At 47.2% G+C, this 22,259-nt stretch overlaps 1 protein-coding gene across 6 annotated transcripts in view; it reads left to right on the forward strand.

The window, feature by feature from the left end:
• Nucleotides 1-22,259, forward strand: part of NCOA7 (nuclear receptor coactivator 7) — a 158,001-nt gene that overhangs the window by 130,163 nt on the left and 5,579 nt on the right. For 5 of the 6 annotated variants that reach the window (XM_055310424.1, XM_055310425.1, XM_055310426.1 and 2 more), the window contains 3 exons: nt 6,957-7,104; nt 14,494-14,619; nt 16,154-16,306. In XM_055310424.1, the coding sequence (XP_055166399.1) occupies nt 6,957-7,104; nt 14,494-14,619; nt 16,154-16,306 (427 nt within the window). Of the gene's footprint in view, nt 1-6,956; nt 7,105-13,054; nt 13,234-14,493; nt 14,620-16,153; nt 16,307-22,259 lie in introns of those variants that run through there. The other variant, XM_055310428.1, reaches the window with a different exon arrangement.

Genomic DNA, 22,259 nt, shown 5'->3' on the forward strand with positions numbered 1-22,259 from the left:
TGCCCCCCCACCCACCCCAGTTAAATAGTAAAAATAAACAAAGGCTACAGAATTGTGCAGAAATTGAGCTGGAAGGAAGGGGGACGTGGGTCCCTTCCATTTGGTCTCCAGAGGCCTGAGGTTTTCTTTAAGACCTCTTAAGTTAAGTGATCAGATTGGTGCTGAACACCCTTTAATTTCTCTTGTGAGACAGGCCGCCTGAGTTCTTCATTTCTTTGGCTTCGCCCTTGAGGCGGCAGGAGGGCTGCGTGCATTTAGGAGCGCTCCTAAACCCAAGCCGCCCAGCCTCAGTTTCCCTCTGTGTAAGTTGGGCATAGTACTACGCGCCCCTGAGAGATCCCGTACGATGGAGGGTCCTCGGGACGGGGAGTCGCAGCTTTTCTTTTTAGGTCACTGACACAGTTCAGCACCGCTTCAAACCTGAGGTCGCTTCTCTGTTTAATATTTAAATACTTTTAGGACTCTGACCCGCTTTCCTGTGGTATTTTGAGAATACCTCTTTCCTCCTCCCTAGCTGCTGCTCTCTGTGCCAGGGCCGAAGTGCCCAGTGCTCCTGAGCTTAAGGGACTGGCCGCCAGAGGCTCAGCCCACCACCCACCCGAAGCCCAACCCCGAGGGAAGAGGCGTGGGGGCAGAGGCCCACGCTCCTGCCCCTGCCGGGGGTACCTCTTCTAGAGGGAATGGCACTGGCAGGCAAGGATGCTTTATGCCAGACTTGAGCTCGTCCCCCTCCACCCCAGCTTGTCGTTCCTGAGAGACCCACACATGCACATGTGGCGTAAGCAGTCATTTCCTTCCATGGTGTGTCCAGTGTGGCAGCTGGTTTGCTCTAAGTTTCAGCGCCCTGTGCCCAAATTGACCTCCTACAATAATCATGGAATTTGTATGGATCCCAGGTCATCCATCTAGACCATTCCTTCTACTGTCCTGAAGAGTTTCTTTTCAAGGAGGGTGGGGTGGGGATTGGGGTATTGTCCTTCCCTATGGACATATCTCTACTAAGACCACCTTAATCAATCAAAGATGTTCTAATAATCTTGAGTATCTCTTCAAAAGAGAGGGATTGGGCACAGGATTCCTCCTTCCCAGGACATCCTGTGGCCCTTACACAAATCGTCCCTGTCTCCCACCTTCCAGTGGGTTCGAAGCGCAAGTTGTCTTCATCAAGTAGAGAATGTCTAATTATATCTTCCTCTGGAATAATAAATCCTACTCGCCTTGTATCTATGTAAGAAAAAGGACCGCTTAAATGATCTCCTCAAGCAGCTTGATGTCTTCCTCACCAAAAAGGGAAGTAACTGGCCATTGCTAGCATAGGCTCGCTCCTTAAAATCTTTATTGACTTGCAGTTTGCACAGTTTGTTTTCTTATAATGTCCAAGGAGGAATGAAATCCTTTTTTTTTTTTTAAAGATTTTATTTGTTTGAGAGAGAGAAAGAGGGTACGAGCCGAGGGAGGAGGAGAAGCAGACTCCTCGACCCCAGGACCTTGGGATCATGACCTGAGCCGAAGGAGGCCGCCTGACCGGCTGAGCCTCCCAAGTGCCCCTGATGCAGAACCCATACCTCATTCCTCATTCCCTCGCCATCTTGCGCAGGGATATGTGTCGACGTGAGCTTTTAGCATTTCTTGGGATGCTTCTTCAATGTTCACGCTTATGCGGTGACTTTCCCCCTGAGGGTAAACTATTGGAGAATAAATGAGCAGGCCTTCATGGAAAGTGGGTCCTAAAAGTGATAAAACTGTGTCTAGTGTCATAACCAGGAAGTTAGTTGGGGGAACAATTTAGAAATCAGTGTGAAATAAGGGGAGGGCTGTGTAGTGTGGTTGAAAGAACCCTGGTTGTCACCTCAGAAGATCTAGTCCTGGCTGTGATGCTGATGGTCGACTTCAGGGCCCCATTCCCTTCCATCTAAGGAGAGTTAGCTGAACTGGATAATACCCAGGACCCCATCCGCTCTCACAATCCCAAAGGTCGTCTCCATGAGGGCAGGGTCACTGGCACCTAGTGGTGCACAGGAGTGTTGTTGAGGGAGGCAGTGCCCTCTGACCAGACACACCAGAAACACACCTACAGTTGGATGAGTTGGATCGGCTCATTGCTGTAGGGGAGCAAACAGAGCAGGGGACTGTGGGTGTCTCAGAAAGAGGGTGCTGGAAGGGAGATAGAGGATATAGATTTGTGTGAGGTGATTGAGGGAAGGACTTAACGAAGTGGGGGTTCGGTCGGTGTTAGGTGCTCCCAGGAAGCAGAGGGGATGCTATGATTGGGTGTAAGTCTTATCTAAGAGCAACTAGACTAGAGAGGAAGCCCGGAGAGGTACTTAATAAAGAAGCGCAGTCATTCATAGTAGCCAAATTGGAGGGATGTTTGGTCATTTTTTGGCTGGACAGTGTTCGTGTTTTTGTTTGTGTTCAGATATGAGGCCTCAGAGCGGTCTTGTTGTCACGATTCATCGTAGTCACTGAGCCGTCTTGTCCAGTCCTGGTGTTCTGTGAAATTGCATATGTTCCGCAGGAGAATACCGGGGCCCAGCTGGGAGCGGGTTTCGGGGACGAGCGCCCCAAGCGCCCCGAGCTCCCCGTGTCAGGGCCTGCTCTTTCTCTTTCTCACAGGTAAGCTAGCCAGCAGGTAGTCAGGAAGTCAGTTTATCCAATGTGGGGGATATGCGCATAGTAAACGGCTTCTTTTCCAATGAGTGAGAGTGAAGCATATTTAATTCTCCGTGGCTCAGCGGTTTAGCGCCTGCCTTCGGTCCAGGGCGTGATCCTGGAGTTCTGGGTTCGAGTCCCACATCGGGCTCCCTGCATGGAGCCTGCTTCTCCCTCTGCCTGGGTCTCTGCCTCTCTCTCTGTGTCTCTGATGAATAAATAAATAAAATCTTAAAAAAAAAAAAAAACAAACAAAGTACTCCATTTTAAGTGTTAGAAAATGGAAAGGGTTAGAATTGTATACTCATCAACCTCCCTGGAGTGGTGATTAGTTTCTCCTTAGTTAATTTTTAATGGGGAATTTTATACTACATGGTAAAAATACTTGAAAGATTCAAAAGAGGTGTGTGTGTGTGTGTGTGTATACATATATTACTGATAGGAAGACAATGATACCATCCCTAAAAAGGTCAGCATGGTTTTTATATAGCAGAATTTAAGGGAATTGCTCCTCTGACAACTCAGTCCCACTTCTGGGAATATATCCTACAACGATATCTGTATACACGTGAAGTGACTCACATACAAAGTTATTCGTCACAGCGTCATTCGTGACTGCAGAATCTGGAAACAAATCAAGCTGTCCATCGATAGAGGATGATGACATAGCTTTGGTAAATCGCAGAGTAAAGTTCTGTGTAGCTATAAAGAAAGAATGAGAAAACCATTTATATACTAATATGGAAAGATATCTAGGATATGTCGTTGAATGAAGAAAGCAAAAGAGAGAATAGTACTACTTTTTGTAGAAATGGAAGACAAAAAGAATATGTATTTATACTTATTTGTATCTGTATAACACTACAAAAATATACAGGAAATGAATAAAGTGGTCACCTGTAAGGGAGAAGGGAGAAGGATGGGCACAGGATTTGGTGGACAGGGATGTGGGTGAGAAGAAACTTCTCATTATTTGCTTTTTAAAATATAATTTTAAAAGTTGAATCACAAAAGTGTCCTGCGTACTCCAAAAACAAAAATAACCTAAAGATATACATGATGCAAAATATGTCATTCTTCCATTCCATTCACTAGGGGTAACCATTTTGATTGGTTTCTTTTTTTTCTTTTTTTCTTTTTTTTTATTCACGAGAGACACAGAGAGAGAGGCTGAGACACAGGCAGAGGGAGAAGCAGGCTCCATGCAGGGAGCCCGATGTGGGACTCGATATCAGGACCCTGGGATCACAAACTGAGCCGAAGGCAGATGCTAAACTGCTGAGCCACCTGGGTGTCCCTTGATCGATTTCTTTTTCTTTGTTAAATATTTTATTTATTCATGAGAGACAGAGAGAGAGACAGAGAGAGAGAGAGAGGCAGAGACATAGGCAGAGCGAGACGCAGGCTCCATGCAGGGAGCCCAATGTGGGACTCCATCCCGGGACTCCAGGATCACGCCTGGGCCGTAGGCAGGCGCCAAACTGCTGAGCCACCCAGGGATCCATTTCTTATAAAAAATCTTTCAGAATAGTCCAGTGTACTAGTCAAGGATCTCCAGAGAAACAGGACCAAAAGGATATGTATGTACAAGGATATGTAGAGAGAAAGATTTGCTGTAAGGAATTTGGCTTCCATGGTTGTGGGAGTCGGCCAGCCTGAAATCTGCCAGGGAGAATGTGATAAGGTAGTCCCAGGTCTGAACGCTATCTAGAGACAGAGTTCCTTCCTACCCAGAAGACTTCAGTCTTTTCCTAGTAAGGCCTTCAACTGATTGCACGAGGCCCACCTGCATGCTAGAGGATAATCTGCTTTACTGAAAGTCTCCTGATTTAAATGTTAATCACATCTAAAAAAAAAAAAAAAAAACAACCTTCACAGCAACACCTAGACTAGTGTTTGACCAAAACATGGCTAAGTTGTGGTCATATAGCATTAGCCATCACATGCATACAATTATATCTATATTTGTTGTGGGTTTTTTTTTTTAATAGAAATGGTAGCAAGTCATACACACTGATACACACCTTATCTTGGATGCCAACTCTCCCTTTTTTGAAGGAGTAGGAGTAGTTCTCAAGGGAAATACACTTCTAAAATACATGAAAATTGATAATCCTGTATCATGAAAGGAAAGATAGGATTAATATGAAAAGGGAAACAGCAGTTTTGAAATACATTTGACAGTGGCTAATGCTTACATTCTCTAAAAGTTCCCACACACTGGAAAGGAAAACACTGACTCCATAGTCAAAAAGAGCCCGTTCATGAAAGAAAAGCTCTAGCAGGAAGAAAACTTGAAAATGGCCCAGCACACGAACACTCAAAAGAAATGCCAAGTGAGTCAGGTCAAACTTTTAAATACACATTAAAATCTTAAAAAAAAAAAAAAAAAAAGAGTAAATGTGTTAAACTCAGCAAGAGTGTTAAACTGCAGTGCAAACTGCGGTGCTGGGTGGCCCAGTAAATGAGTAAAGCCTTTCAACAGTGACCTGGCAGCGTGAGTCACAAGCTGTAAAATCATGCCCTTTGGCCCAATGATCCCTTTTCTGGGGAACTGATCTCAAGGAAATAATTCAAAAGGTGGTGAGAGGCACAGAGCCCGAGGATGTTTCACTGTAACAGGACTGAAGAATGGGGAACAAGCTAAATACCCCCAGGGCCTGGGAGCTCAGGCCATTCATGATTTATTACTTTCACGACTTTAGCCACTAAGAACCAGTGCAAAGCCACAATGCGGCCCATGTAGGTATCTGATGTCAGACTGTCACAAGCAATGACATCTTAGCCCCGGTGGTGATGAGGAGAAGATCACGTCGTGTGAGCGAGAGCAGCTGGGAACATAGAAACCTACGGCCCGGCCCGCTTGGTCCACGCTTGGTCCACGGGGATTCCAGGATGGTCGGGGGACGTCCGTCTTAGGTTTCCGTTCTGTTTCTTTGGGGTCCGCCCGTGCTGCTCTAGGAGGATGCCGCAGCCCACGTGGCCTCTGAGCCACAGGAATGTATTCTTGACCCTTCTCAAGGCTGGGAAGTCCGAGAACAAGATGCTGGCAGACGGGGCTGGCGAAGGCCCCCTGCCTGGTCCTAGACGGCTGCCCTTTCCGGCTGCCCTTTCCCCGCATCCCCTGGGGAAAAGGGATCCTCTCCCAAGGGCACTCAGCCCCGTAATGGTAATGTGGGCGCACGACCTAAGCACTTCCCAGAGCCCTGCGTCTAACTAAATACCATCACATTTGGGGTTGGGGTTCAATGGATGGATTTGTGGGGGAGGAATACAGACTTTCAAGCTATGGTGACGTTGCTAAATCATTTTCATGCAGTTTTAACTCTTTAGAATTAGCAATGATCTTCTCTGCTTGGAAATTAGCCATTTAGCCGTCTCTCTGTGGCTGAGGTCTGTCTGGAGAGATGCTACAGTACCTTGGGGTGTTCAGTATGTGTGAGGGAGCAGAGAAGTAGGAAGTAGGAATCACATTCCCAGGTCCATAAAAGTAGGTTTCTTTCTTTTCTTTCTTTCTTTTCTTTTCTTTTCTTTTCTTTTCTTTTCTTTTCTTTCTTTTCTTTTCTTTTCTTTCTTTCTTTCTTTCTTTCTTTCTTTCTTTCTTTCTTTCTTTCTTTCTTTTCTTTTCTTTTCTTTTCTTTCAAGATTTTATTTATTCATGAGAGAGACACATACAGAGAGAGGCAGAGACACAGGCAGAGGGAGAAGCAGGCTCCATGCAGGGAGCCCGACAGGGGACCCGATCCCGGGTCTCCAGGATCAGGCCTTAAGCTGAAGGAGGCTCTAAACTGCTGAGCCCCCCAGGCTGCCCGAATTAGGTCTCTTTCTAATATTGAAACGACAACAGAATCACTGACTTTGTAATTATTGAGGGTGTTTGGCTAAAATTCTAACAGGGCTTCAACTACATAAAAACTCACTGGTGTTTTATCTTTTCCAGCTAAAGGTTCAGGGCAGGCTTTTCCCCCCATCGAATACAAGTGCCCAATAAACGAAGACCCAGGGAGGAGCAAATATTTGGTGGAAAGACTTCATGGTTTTTCAGTGTTATGTCCCATCTCTTGATCTTTTCCTCAGGTTGAAAGACAGGTTCTCAGTGTCCGTGGACTCCTGCTTTCACTTTTTGACCTTTTTTTCCAAACTTGGAACGCACAAGCAGAACCATCTTCACGGTGGGCAGTTGCCCAATTAGTAAGATGAGTTCGCCAAGCCGGAGAAAGATGGTTGTGAGCGCCCGAGTCCCAGTCCGGGCCTGCCAGGAAAGTGGATTTGGTGTTAACTCCTACGACGAACGTGTTTTTCAGGGTGGATCACTTGTACACGTTCTTTGTTCAGTGGTCTCCTGACGTCTACGGGAAAGATGCCAAAGAGCAAGGCTTTGTGGTGGTGGAAAAGGAAGAGCTGAACATGATCGACAACTTCTTCAGTGAGCCGACCACCAAGAGCTGGGAGGTGAGCACCCAAGAGGGGCTAGACCGTCGTGGTCCTAAGGTCGCAGTGTGTAGTCACAGTCTTCATGGTCCCGGACACCGAGAACCTCTTGGCTCGCCAGAAGTTAGATTTCCTGTACACTTTTGAAGTTATAGGGGTGGTGTGGGGAGGGGAAATGACTTTATTCCTCTGAGCTGGTGATCGGTGTCCGAGAAATGCCACCGCTGCTGGGTCATCACACTTTTCCTTTTTAAAACTGCTACTGGGTCCCCTTTAGGCACAGGAGGAAGTTCAGGCTCCTTCACGTAGCCTGCAAAGCCCCTCGTGATATTTCCGAGCCCTGACCAAGCCCTTCCCGTGGGGCAGGCTCAGGGGGGGAGAGAAGCAGAATTGACCGCGGGGTCGCTGCAGGATGATGCGAAAACCGCTGGTGCGGGTGGGGTGCCAGGTGCCACGGGAGCGCGTGGCTGGGCCCCCGAGGAGCAGGCCCCACAACAGAGAGCAGGGGGGCGAGTTCAGGCAGTTGGGGTGGAGTGGGACATGGCATGTGTGTGACCAGAGAGGAAAGGTGACCCCGGGGGGGAGGAATAGAGGGTGTGGGGCATTAGGGAAACCAACAGGAGTTCCGCAGGGTGAAGCAGGGACTGGGAGCAAGGGCGCATGGCGGGGGCCCTCCAGGCCTGGCATCCCCCGAAGGCAGGGGCTCTGCGGGAGTGCGCTGGCTCTGGCCTTTCAGAGGCCTCCCCCTCGCTGGCAGACGCCCCGGCCGAGTGGGACCACCAGGGGCTGGGGAGCCAGTGGAGGTGCTCAGCTTGGGACTGTGGAAAGACCATGGTTTCTAGAAGCCTGGCAGCGGTGGGGAGGAAACTGGGTGCTTTTGAAAGATAACTAGAAGCGGAACATACAGGATTTTCTGAGGGATATGTGGCAAGGAAGGAAGATGTGGGGATGGAGGGCTCGGTCTTGGGAGTGGGCCCTGGGGGGCCGAGCGTGACCCCGCTGGGGTGGGAGCAGGGCACGGGGTAGGGTTGGTAGAAGGTGCTGCATGTCCTGTATTCACCTAAACCCGAGGCCCTGGGGCCTGCCCGAGACCCAGCAGGAATCACCCCCCGGGAAGGAGCTGCAGGTGCACCTGGGGAAGTGGTGAGCAAAGGCCGAGCCCAGAGCCTGCGTGAGGTTGTCCTGGGAGAGGCAGGGGGGTGGGTGGGGCTCAGCACAGGCCCGTGGGGACTCCTGCGTGACCGGGGCAGTGGGCGCCAAGGAGCCCTGGGCAGGGGGAGGCAGGCCGAGGGGAGTCCTGGGTCAGAGGCCAAGGGAGGAGAATGCCCCCCCCCATGACGCCTGGCGAGAACCCAGCTGGGGGCCGGGGCTCCCACAGAGCATCTCACTGGGCGGCAAGGCCAGAACTGCGCTCTGGGAGGAGGAGTGCGGGGGAGTAAGGGGCAGGGGTGGGTGAGCAGCTCCCCTTAGGTGGCGGGGAGGGGGGGGGAGTGTGGCTGCGGGCCGAGCCCTGAACCTGGGGGGGGGGCTGGTCCTGGGGGTGTAGAGAGCAGCAGGCCACTGTGCAGCCCTGGGGGAGCTTCGCCCTGAAAAGTGGGCAGCCTTCGGGGGGGGGGGGGTAGGGCAGGACGGAGAGGCAGGTGCAGGCGGCCTGGAGGAGCAGCTGGGGGGGGCAGGATGGAGAGGCAGGTGCAAGTGGCCTGGAGGAGCGGCTGCGGGGGGGGGGGGCAGGATGGAGAGGCAGGTGCAGGCGGCCTGGAGAAGCAGCTGGGGGGGGCAGGATGGAGATGCAGGTGCAGGCGGCCTGGAGGAGCGGCTAGGGAGCCGCGGGAGGGGGGGGGGACCGGCCCCGCGGCCCCGCCGGGTTTCGGGTTTCGAGCCCGGGGAGGCTGGCCCCCGGCGCCTGCGATGAGCGAGGGTGACGCGCCCGCCCGCTGCCCTGAGTCCATCCTTCTGGAACACCCTGCAGCGCCGGGTCCTCCCGTGGGGGCGCTCGCACTCGCTCCTCCCTATCGCCCCGCCCCCGGGGTCCCCTCCCCGCCCGCGCTCGCGGCGGGTCGCCCAGCACCTAGTTCCCGCGTGTCCCCTTCCGCGTGGAAGGCCTGCGGGGCCGCGGGCGCCTCCTCCCGGGGCTCGTCCGGGCGGGTCTGGTCTTTCCTGCCTCTGCTGGGGCCCCGCCACCCGGGTCATCGCCCTGGGGGGCCGTGGGCGCCCGCTCCCCGGGGCCGCTGCGGTCCAGCCCGAGCCGCTCCGGCGCCGCTGCCAGGTCCTTGCGGCCGACGTGCGGGGGGAGGCGTTCGGGCCCAGGCGCGGACACCCCGAGTGCCGCCCCCACCTCGGCCCGGCCCGAGGCGCCCGGAGCCAGGGGCACAGGGGACACCGAGCCAGGGAAGGGCTGCCCGGGACCAGCGCCTGCTCCCAAGTGCGGCACTGCGGGGAGGAGGGGCAAATGGCACCGCGGCCCCTGCACACCTGCGCCCGAGCACCTCCTGAGGCCCGCACACCTGCGCCCGAGCACCTCCTGAGGCCCACACACCTGCGCCCGAGCACCTCCTGAGGCCCACACACCTGCGCCGCTGCACCTCCTGGGGCCCGCACACCTGCGCCGCAGCACCTCCTGGGGCCCCGCGCACCTGCGCCCGAGCACCTCCTGGGGCCTGCGCACCTGCGCCAGAGCACCTCCTGGGGCCTGCGCACCTGCGCCGCAGCACCTCCTGAGGCCTGCACACCTGCACCAGAGCAGCCTTCCTCCAGGGCTCCTGTGCCTCTCCCCACCAACCCCACCCACCCTGGAAGCTCAGGTCTTGACCCCAGTAGGAGCTTGCGCCTCACCTCAGCACCCGGGGCAAAGGAGCTAACGAGGTACTGGGGGGAGAGAACGCTGTGTATCCAGGCACTGGGCCCAGGCCCTCCGGGACTGAGCCGCCGGGCAGAAGGAGGGCAGATTCCTAGACCTGCAGCGGCAGAGGAAGAGCCGAGAAGGGCTACAGAAGGAGGGGGGAACTAGCCGGCCTGTGCAAGCTCCGCGTGCTGGTGCTGCTAACTGCTGAGGGTGGCCACTCATCGCTGTTTCCTTGCCACATGGCAGGGAGTCCAAAAGTGCAGCGCGTACCAGACTGCTGGCCTCAATCCCCCTGCAGGAGCAGCTCTGCTACTAGCGGCCCCTTAAAGCGCCGCCGCCCACCCTAACGGCCTTGCTACTCCTTTACAGGTGGGGAGAGGCAGCTTCGCTCCCCCGATGCCAGCAGGTGTCTGATCCCCAGCAAGTCCAAAGCAATTCGTCTCACCGTCAGCCCTCAGACTTGCCGCTTCTCACATATTCCCACCTTGATTACCTGTGTCCCAAGCTAGGAACCCAGGTACCATCCTGGGTTCTCTTCCTTCATCATATCCAGTCAGAGTCTTCTCCCTGGTGACCGCACAGGGTGCAAGGACCTCCACCTCCCTCCACCAGACGGGCCCCAGTCAGCCTGTCTGGACCCTTCACTTGGACTCTCAAGGGCACCTCCAGTCCCACCCCCACCCCCAGGCCGTTCTCCCATATGTAGACTCTTTAAATAAGCTTTATGTCCTAATTCTATATAAGTAACACCTGCTTATTGTAGGAAATTTGGAAACTCCAGAAAAGTACAATGCAGAACATTTAAAAATACCGTGTGACCACACTTAGCGCTTTTCTTCATTTTATTCAATTCCTTTTTTTCTTTTTTATTTTAGGATGGTTTCTAGGGGTTGGGGGATAGAGAGTCTTGCATTTTATTCTTGTAAAACGCATTCATGGTTTATGTATAGGGTTTGTATCTGGCTTTTCTCACCTAACATCTTGTGAGAATTAGATCACCTAAAGATTTTTAAGCCTCATTTTAATGGTCGCATAATAATTAAAATCTCAATTATAATTTACTTAACTCCCCACTTTAGGAATCGTTGTGTTGGTTCAAGTTTCTCACAAGGATGAGATGATCTCCAACTTTTATTATTCCCTTAGTTTCCTAGAAGTGACCATTAGTTGATATAAGGGTATCAACAGTTTAAGGCTTCTGTTTTTTGATATATGACAACTTACCTTGCCAGCAATGTGAGGAATGCCCCTCTTCCTGCGTTTATGACAGCAGAAAGTATTATTACTATTATTTCTTTCCAAAAATTTTTCCTAATTTGGGAGCCGAGATATATTTTAATTTTTATTTTCTTGGTTGAGGATAGAATGAAAAAAAGTATGTATGGATGTATATATGTGTGTATATTTGTGCTTTTTCTTTGTGATTCCCACTCATTGCCTATTTTCCTAAAGGAATCTTACTAGTTTCATCACACTGTGAGCTTTATGATTAAGAGATAGTATTGATTCATCTATATTTTTTTGAAGATTTTATCCACTTATTTATTTTAGAGATAGAAAAAGAGAACAAGCGGGAGGAGGGAGAGGGACAAGCAGACTCTGTGCTGAGCGTGGAGCCCGACATGAGGCTCAGTCTCATGACCCTGAGATCATGACGAGCTGAAATCAAGAGTCGGACCCCTAACCCCCTGAGCCATCCAGGGGCACCTCCTGTGGTTTTGAGAGATTTTTTTTCCTAGTTGGCTGTCTTTTAATTTAATTTAATTTTTTATTTTATTTTATTTTTTCCCCCTGTAGTGTTTTTAGGTATGGGTAGCCCAATAGTATCAACTTAAACTCCACTCAATCTGTAGTTTATTTATTGGTACATGATAGGTGATACTTTTAATAGTAATTTTTTCCTGCATTGTTTAATGATTTCTCATGTTTCTTTCATCATATATAAAGCCCTCATATATGTTCTGTGCTATTTAACTTGCTTAAATAACACACGATCATATACGCCCACGCTTAGACGCTCAGTAGCCCCCCATTGCCTGCAGTTATCACTACTCACCTAGCCAATCATCAAAACCACCACTTGGTGATTTTTATTTTTAAACAATCCTAGACCTTTCCTACTAGAGACATTAATTCAGTAGGTCTGGGAGAGGAATGTCAGAATCCGTGTTTTTAAATTTTCCTAGATGATTTTGAAGAACAGCCAAGGTTCTGGAAAAAAGTGGCCCCTAGAATAAGCTCTAACCTTCTTAGTGGCATCTTTATTTTCTCCACTTCTGTCCCTCCCCAGCTTCATCTCTACTTGCTTTCTATTCTCAAGCCATAGTGAACCTGGAACGCAGCTCTGTTTTCCTCCTGTGCCCTCCACCTGGACATCTCCCCACACCCCGCCCTCTGCTCTCAGACTGAAGCCCGATCGCCTCTCCAGACTCTCTGGGTGGCCCACGTGAGTGGCACCATTTATTAATAAACGCCTCTCAGGGCACCTGCGTGGTGCGGTGCGTTAAACATCGAACTCTTGGTTTCAGCTCAGGATGTGAGACAGACCCTGGGACTCTCCCCCTCTCTCTGCCCCTCCCGATCATGCTCTCTCTCTAAGATAAACAAATCTTTAAAAATAAAAATAAGCGTCTCTCTGCTGTGTTCTCACCCACTAGAGACTGTGGACCGCTTTGCGTCCCCACGTCTGGCAAAGCCCCAGCACTTGCCGGCAGCGAGGAGGGCCCCAGGGAAGGCTAGCTGCTGTCGGGTGTCCCGCACTGAGGGGAAGGCGGTCTCCGGGGCACAGAGTCCGAGTGGTTCTGCCCCACAGTGTGTCTCGGGCCTTGCCCGGGGCTGGTCCTGAGCAGCCGCCCCCAGGACCCCAGCCTCCCCCAGGAGCTGGCAGAGCCAGGGGACAGTCAGGAAGAGGAGCAGAAGGAAAGAGGAAAACCCCAAACCAAAACAAAGCCCCAACCCACGGAGCTTTGTGGCAGTCGGGGAACTGCCGTTTCGAAGGTGAAAGTGTCATTTTACAGCCTCCAGCTCGGCGGGCCTGGAAGCGCGGGTTGGCTGGAAAGGCTAATTTGGGCGTGTTCCCTCCCGTAGAAGTGCTGAGCCCTCTCCTGGGGAAACAGAAACTCAGCCGTGCAGGCAGCTGGGCGGCGGGGTGCACGGAGAGGAGGAAGGCCTTCCTCGTTAGAGAGCAAGCCGACGTGCCCCCCACCCCCGGCACCCCCGGCACCCTCAGCACGATGCGGGCCCGAAGGTTGCCCCTAGACGTTCGGATTCTCTACTGCGCGGGGCCGGCCCACGAGCCCTTTGTGCAGGTACGAGGTTCCCGAGGAGCCCGGGGGGGGGGGGGGGGGGGGCACCGCTGGCCCCGAAGGGTGGGCTGCCCGGCCCGCCGAGCAGGTATTCTGTTTGCTTGGGAGATGGATGTGATGCGGTCCAGCCTTCTCTTCGGGGTGAGAAAAGGTCCATGTTCTGGCTTTCATCATTCCACAGCCCTGTGCGCACCTGTGTTGAATGTAGAGCTCACTAAAAACGTGCGCTTTGCTTGACACACTCAGGATGCTGCACTTGTTGATTCTTTGACAAGGTTTTATGTGAATCTCCCATGAGAAGATAGTAAAATGTATTAGTTCATTTTCTTACCTATAAATCTGGCTCACGCGGTGGCAGGTAGTATATGTACCATGTTGGAAATTGAGGGGTGGGTTTACCTGGCAGCTTTTACTAGATGTAAATGTGTTTTTCTCTATAATGCAAAAGTCGCTGATACTACCACCCGGGCAGTTTGCTGAATTAGTCACGGTATCATTCAGTTTCAAAATCATTTAGCGATTTATCCAGGTGTCAGGAGGGACGAAAAATAGATTTTTAAGCTGAAATTGACTTGGGTCATTCATAAGCACAGTTACCACGAAATGTATGCAAAATCATGTTTCTCAGTTTTGAAGGAAGGGTTATTTCGATAGTTTCTGAGTCGATAGTTTCTGAGTCGTACCTGAAGAATTTTGCCCTAATTGTAATTTAAACTAAAGCTTTGTGTTTCTTTGTATTGTTGCTTCTGGTGGACTTTACCATTTTTTCATTTCTATCGGGGTTTGTTGCTACGTGCCCTGCCGTAGCCTTGAGAGAAGACATCAGGAGTCTTGATTAAAAAAAAACTATCCTTATCCTCCTTATCCCCATGTTTAGAAGTCTTACAGAATGATTGCTGATTAATCCCTTAACAATTCAAATATTCTCAAAAGAGAATAATTTAGGGCTTTTCAAGGGTATGAGTCACCTGTGGAGTTATGCATAATAATTCACACTCAGCACCAGCAGCAGGAGTAAAAGTGGAAAACCTGTGACTTTAATTTGTATATATTAAGTGCCTCAGTCATACTGTGTTAAATTCCTCATTTGTTCAGAAATTGTAGAGGAAATCAGCCCTTTTTTCCCCAAGGTCGTGGTTCAGTTTAGGTCCTACTGCTAAAACTCCACCTGTTACAGGCAATAGTGTACTCAAGGTCGCTTTTAGTAAGTGAAGGAAAAGCAAATATAATCAGGTTTTGGGGGGCTTGTCTTCTCCATTTCAGATCATCACCGTCGAGGAGGCAAAGCGCAGAAAGAGCACCTGCAGTTACTATGAAGATGACGACGAGGTGGCCCTGCCGATCCTGCAGCCCCACAGCGCACTTTTGGAGAACATGCATATCGAGCAGGTGGGTTCTCCCCCGGGGGATATAGGACAGGGGTCTTCCAGGACTTGAAAAAGCTTGTCCCATCCCTGACTGCACTGGCTCTTCTCACAGAGGGTGGAGGAAGAGCTGGGTTTTATTTTTTTTTTAATTTATTTTTTATTTTTAAAAGATTTTACTTATTTATTCATGAGAGACACAGAGAGAGGCAGAGACACAGGCAAAGAGAGAAGCAGACTCCCTGCAGGGAGCCCAATGTGGGACTCGATCCCAGGACCCCGGGATCACACCCTGAGCCAAAGGCGGACGCTCAACCGCTGAGCCACCCAGGGCCCCCAAGAGCCAGGTTTTAAAGGAAGACCAGCAGCCTAACCAACACCAGTGTCCTTTCTCCTCTTCTTAGAGGTTACATTAGCATTCCTCGTCACCTTCTTGGGAGTTTGGGGACTTGGCCAGAAACTATCTCCATTTCTTAAATCTGAATGGAAAGCTGTTCTTGTCTTCAGCACAATTTTTCACTTGTCCTACCATAGTCCTCCTAACGCATATTCCTAACAGTTGAAAAAAAGGATCCAGATTTATCCTTGTAATGATTACAGAGTTCCAATGGTTTTAACTTATTGGACTCAATAAAAGTTATACTTCTCTTTTATACACTTTACTCACTTTATGAAAACTACCAACCACCAGGAGTAATTTTTCCTTTATCTGTGATTTCCTTTATATTTTCTGAAAATCTGTTATATTAATTTTATGAAATACTATAATATGTTGTATTTAAACTTTAGTAAGGAATCTCTTGCATTTCTCCCACTAGTCAACTTAGAAACCTGAATTTCAGAGACCTTAACAAGTTCAACTCCCTCAATTTGCGGATGAGTCTCTGAAGGCCCAGGAAAGCCAAGAGACTTGACCAAGCAGTTACAGAAATGGGGCACATGCTGATATCAGAACTGATCTTAACCATTCTGAAGACTTCATAGCTTCCTTTGTTAATATTTTTGAAGAGCTATGCATTAATGGTGTTTATGGCAGCCAAGTGTAAGCTAAATGTTAATGTAGGTGAGAGATTCAGGCAAGATGAAGACAAACTACCTTTGACTACTAGCATAAAACCCCTGTGTTTTCATGTTCTCACTTCTGTGGGAAGCTGCAGTTGTCAATACTGAGCTTATTGAGCATTTAGAATGAACAACTGAAGAACCATGGACTCTTTGGTGAAGGTCAGGTTGAAATGTAAAAGGGAGAGCATGTGTCTAATTCATATCAAGCTACGTGCTGGATCTTCAGATGTATAGTTGCTTAGTGACCCCTCGTTCAAGTCCCTGAGCAGGAATGTATGCTCTGGGTTGGCATCCCTGCCAAAGCAGCACCATCAGGCAGTGGTTTTTCCCTTCTCTTTCTTGGTTTATCGTTAGAAATATTTGCCAGAGTAAAGGGGAGCAGCATGTGAGTAAGAGTGATTTTGAGGTTGAGCCTCCAGTACTTGTTTTGTGCTATAAGCTTATGACATTTGTGGGCGAACTGTATATTTACATCTCCATCTTTGGATCTGCAGCTGGCCCGACGCCTTCCAGCAAGGGTACAAGGGTATCCGTGGAGACTCGCATATAGCACATTAGAGCATGGGACCAGTTTGAAAACTCTCTATCGGAAGTCAGCGTCGCTAGACAGTCCTGTCCTGTTGGTCATCAAAGATATGGATAATCAGGTGAGGCTTGTTCCTCTCACAGAAAACACTTTTTGATGAAGATTTTCAAACTTATATACTAGTAGAGAGACCAGTATAAGAACTCTGCATCATCCAGATTTTACAATTAGCCGGATTTTGCCACATACACTTCATCAGTCTTTGTTGGTTTTTCCTTGCTGAATATTTGGAAGGAAATCCCAGTGTACTTTATATTATTTCCCCCTACATACTTTGGAATGCATCTCTAGAAGAAAATGGAGCATATTTCCAAATACAGTCACATATAGGAATTTTTTTCCTGTGCTCACCATACGATAGGAAGCAATAGTGATATCCTACAACCTAAAGCTGGAAAAGTTGGACAAAAGTCAAGTCTGGTTTGGGAGATAGTTCAGAAAGAAGTTCCAGGGCCACACCAGAACTCTTTCTAGGTAGCTGAAGTCGTGCCCACAAACCTTGCCTGCATGGTTGGTCAGATGGAGAGCCAGTCAGGGCTGTGGTGTGGTGTTGTACCCCAACTACCCAGTTGCTAAGAAATAGCATGTAATGCTCTATACCACTGCTCATAGTTGGTCTTGGAGGCAGTGGTGAATTCTAGATATGACCCCCACATACTCTTACTAGTACTTCTGTCAGTCAGCTTGGGGTGTGAGTGAAATCTGTGCAGGTTTCTTTCATATACTACCCAGTCAGGCTTTTGCTCCACAAAAGGAAGACATCTTTCATGTCTGCTCTTTATTCATTTCAGTTTGGTCTGTGTTACTATCAAGAAGAAATTCCTTTACATTTTTAAGATGTTGATGTCATTCTTTTCTCTTTCTGGCATTGAAGCAGGTTCTGTTGTTCAATAGCCTTTCATGTACTCATATGTTCAGAAAATGTATGAGTGCCTGTTATATGTGGGGCACTATTAAGCATTGAGGAGCTTGCTGTGAAGCTATATCATTGTGGCCATTTTAGGGAAATAGATCTTTGTTATCATAATTTGTTTTGGGAGAAATTAGCAGAGAAATGGTGCTACTGAAGCCACTGTCTTTCTCAACTGTGATCTTTCCTGGGACTTTATTGCTGTATTTTTATAGACAAAGAATTATGGGGAGTAGTTTAACTATTATCATTATTTCTATTATTATTTCTTGATTGATGACATTATTTAATCATGATCCAAGTGGATACGGTCAAGTTAAAAATTAAATAATAATAACGAAGGTTTAAAACGAATTACTTAGAGATTTAATGGAATCTTTGAGAAGTTGGATGTTATGTTTTAGATGAGGTATGGGTAGATGGTTTTAGACCACACACAAACCCACACCATAAGTATAGGCTAGTTATACTAATTTACCAAAAGCTATTAAGCTTGTTGGGGAATGTGTTGGCAGCACAGAACAGGGAGGCAGCACAATTTCACCAGGCTTCCCGTCAGCAGGTATGTAAATGAGGCCTATCCTGGAAGTCTATACTATTTGTGAGGAGGTGTAGTCTTACTGAATCTGGTACCCTGGAGGCATTTGTGTTGTTTGAAAACACCTGGATACTAACTGCTCTCCACACCCTACTTACCCCCAAGGCAAGAATGTGGCTTTGCTGTGTTTGAGAACATGATAGAACAACACCTGTAAATTTATCTGGGAATATATTATATAAAATCATAGTATAAAAGAATTATGTATACAGAATGGCAGCAGTAAGGAGCTCCGTGGAATTAGTCATCAGTGAAACAACCATAACTGGTTGAAATTATAAAAACAACAGTCACTTAAAGTCTCTAGAAATTGTCTTAAGGGCATAGAGCAAGTGAAAAAACATATATTTAAGAAAATCTAATAAATCTCAGGAGTAACAGTGAGATTCTGTGGCACCTGAAGCACAACCTGCTTCCTTCCCTCCAACCCCCCAGTTGAGACTAACAAGTTCTGCACTAGACATGTGTGGGCAAGAAGATGAGGCTCCCACTCCCCCCCACAGTTTCCATGCAAGGGCTGTGGTATACGCTCGATGGACAGGTCCCCAGAACTCCTTATTGCCTACCCAAGCTCTGTGTTTCAGAGGCTAAATCCCAAGCCAGTATGGTTTAGAGGTAGGGGATCATTTCCTTCTACCCAGCCTCTATTCATAGGGGAGACGCTCTACCTTAGGAAAAGTAGAATAAGGGAGTATCTAAAGCCCTTGCCATAGCTCTTAGGGCAGAAGTTCCATGCCAGGTGAGGCAGGACCAGACCAGTGGCTATTTCCCCTGCCCGCCACTCTCCTCATGAAATAAAAGTGTTCCTCTGAGGGAAGCAGGCCACTGTCCAGCCTCCCAGCTCTACAGCAGAGCCCCTGGCTCCCAGCTCTAGAAGAAGAGGTAGATGACAGGATCTAGAGCTCTGCTAACCTCCTCTCCTGGACACACCAGTATTACAACTGTAGAATAGTTCTCTCTGAAAAAGAGCTGAAGACTAACAGAACAGATCTTCTATAACACAGGACAAAAAAGAAAAAAAAGAAAAAAAAAACACAAAGCCACATCAAGATGAGTAGGAAAGGCAGAAAAGTCTTGTTTTGACAGGACTCCACCCCACCCCCCCTGGCGACCCACAAGAGGAAGAGAGATCACAGAACGTGCAGCTCCTCTGTGAGAAGTGAAGAGTTCAAATCCCACATTAGTCATACCAGCCCATGGGACCTGTACCAGAAAGGCAAGCCACCAAACAACTATCTTTGAAAACCTGAGGCTAATTTCTGGAAACCATGAGGGGTGTAGGAAGGGGAAATTCCACTGTTGAAGGGCTCACACACAGACTCACTTGCCCTGAGTCTCAATACAGAGGCAGTAGCTTGAGAAGCCCCTGGGCTGCATGTGAGGGAGATTTGTTGACTAGTTTTAGAGAGTATACCAGAGGGGCAGGGGGGCTGATGGAGATCTGTCTGGGAATAGAGACACTGGAGGGTGCCTTTTTTTTTTTTTTTTTAATACTACTTCCTTGCTAGCCTGGTGCTAGTGGGTGCCATTTTTGGTGCTCTCAGTTTCCCTAGCTAGTGCCGCAAGCTCACTCCATGTTCCCTTGTGGTCCCACCTCACCAGGCCAACCTAGTACTTGTCCAACTTGGCCTTTATGCTGCCAGACCATGCACTCAGGCTGGCACAGCTCTGTGGTCATCCACTTGTCCATTGTGGCTCCCATCAGATCCCTTGCATATGGTCCCCCGGCCTGTACTTGTCTACCACAACCCCTGTCCTGCCAGACACAGTGGGTGAACTTGCCCTGGCCTAGCCCCTGTCCATGGAAGGGTTTGTCCCAGCCTTTGACCCACCAGATGTGACAGGCAGCCTGGCTCTGGCCACTTTCAGACCCGCAGTACTTATAAAACCAAGTATGAGGTTAAAAGATAAAAGAAGTGAAGTTAATTGAATCTATCATAATTAGTTAAGAGACATATGAAATAAAAAGCTATAAATTGTGACATCAAAAATATAAAAACCGAAGGGATAAAAATGTAAGGTTTGGAATATATTCAGCTTACAATAGACTGATATATATATGAATGATGCTTTATGTTAACCTCAGGGTAGCCACAAAGTAAAAACTCAGAATAAATACACAAAAGAAAATGAAAAAGGGAATCTGAACACTAAAGAATGCCGTCAAACAAGGAAAGAGAGGAGGGGAAGATGTATTACAACAACCAGAAAACCATTAACAAAATGGCAATAAGTACATACCTATTAATAATCACTTTAAATGTAAATGGACTAAACTGTCCAATCAAAAAAAAACATAGAGTGGCCAAGTGGATTTAAAAAAAAAAACCCACCTGTATCTGCCTAATAAAGACTCACTTCAAAAGCAGGAACACATACAAACTGAAAGTAAAGGGATGAAGAAATATATTTCATGCAAATGAAAATGAAACAAAACTGGCATAGCTTGACTCAAACAAAATAAAGACTGTTATAAAGACATAAAAAGGCATTACATATGATAAAAGGGTCAATCCAACAAAATGATATAACAATTATAAACACAAATCCACCCAGCATAGGAGCCCCAAAATATATAAAGCAAATATTAACTGACCTAAATGGAGAAATTGATAGTAATAGAATAATAGTAGATGACTTTAACACCTTATCATATCAATGGATAGATCATCCGACAGAGAATCAATAAGGAAACATTGATCTTAAATGACACATTAGACCAGATGGACTTAATAGACAGAAACAGAATATTCTATCCAAAAGCAGTAAAATACACATTCTACTCAAGTGTACACAGAACACTTTCCAGGAAAGATCACATGTTAGGCTACAAAACAAGTCTCAGTAAATTTAGTAAGACTAAAATTGTATCAAGAATCTTCTCTATCCACAGTGGTATGAAGCTAGAAATCAGCCATTGAACTACCAATAGGTCATTGAAAAAAAATCAAGAAAGAATTTTTAAAAGCACATAGAGACAAATGTTAATAGAAGTACAGCATACTAGACTCTATGGGGTGCAGCAAAAGCAGTTCTAAAAGAGAAGTGCATAACAGTATCGGCCTGTCTGAAGAAACAAGAAAAATCTCAACAATCTGACTTGATACCTAAAGAAACTAGAGAAAAAAAAAAGAACAAACAAGCCCAAAGTTAGTAGAAGGAATGAAATACTAAAGACTAGACAGGAAATAAATGAAATAGAAATTTTTTTAAAAAATAGAAAAGATCATTGAAACTAAGATCTGACTCTGGAAAGATGAAACATTTCACAAACATTTAGCTAGATTCACCAGAAAGAAAGAGGGCCCAATTAAAATCAGAAATAAAAGAGAAGTTAACAAATGATACCAAAGAAATACAAAGGATCATAAGAGACTACTATGAACAGTTGTATGCAAGAAATTGAACAACCTAGAAAAAATGGACAAATTCCTGGAAACATATAATCTTCTAAGACTGCATCATGAAGAAATAGAAAATGTAAACAGATTGATTATTAGTAAGGAGACTGAATCAGTAATCAAAAACTTCCCAACAAACCAAAGGCCAGGACAAGATGGCTGCACTGGTGAATTTTATCAAACATTCAAAGAAGATTTAATACCTATCATTCTCAAATTCTATCAAAAGATTAAAGAGGATGGAACACTTCCAAACTCATTTAATGAGGCCAGCATTACCCTGATAATCCAACAACAGACAAAGAGAAAAAAGAAAATTACAGGCCAATATCATTAATGAACATAGTTGTAAAAATCCTCAAAATAATAGCAAACCAAATTCGACAATACATTAAAAGAATCATATACCATGATCAAATGGGGTTTATTACAGGGATGCAAGAGGGGTTCAACATCTGCCAATCAATCAACGTTATTGCCACATTAACAAAGTGAAGATTAAAAATCATAATGAGGGATCCCTGGGTGGCGCAGCAGTTTGGCGCCTGCCTTTGGCCCAGGGTGCAATCCTGGAGACCCAGGATCAAATCCCACATCAGGCTCCCGGTGCATGGAGCCTGCTTCTCCCTCTGCTTATGTCTCTGCCTCTCTCTCTCTCTTTCTCTCTGTGACTATCATAAAAAATAAAAATAAAAAAATCATAATGAATCATCTCAACAAATGGAGAAAAAAAATCTAAAAATAGAAAAAAAAAAAAAACCCAAAGCAAAAACTCAGACACAAAGAACAGAGTGATGGTTAAAGGTAAGGGGAGGTAGGGCATGTACAAGGTCGGCAGAAGGAGTCAAATGTATGGTTGATGGGGGGTAACTAGACTTCTGGAGATGATCACTTTGTAATGAATACAGATGTCAGATTATAATATTGTACCTCTGAAACATGTATCAATTGTATCTCAACAAATAGTTTTTAAAACTCTTATAAATATCTAGAAAAAAAAAAAAAACAAAAAGGACATAGAACTCTGAAGCTACCCTGAAGGAACTGGCTTTATTTCGAAGAGTATGGAGAAGTTCAAGCCAAAGGGTACTCTAGAAACTGATGA

Source organism: Nyctereutes procyonoides, unplaced genomic scaffold (assembly GCF_905146905.1).
Source record: "Nyctereutes procyonoides isolate TBG_1078 unplaced genomic scaffold, NYPRO_anot_genome, whole genome shotgun sequence".
Taxonomy (NCBI): Eukaryota; Metazoa; Chordata; class Mammalia; order Carnivora; family Canidae; genus Nyctereutes; species Nyctereutes procyonoides.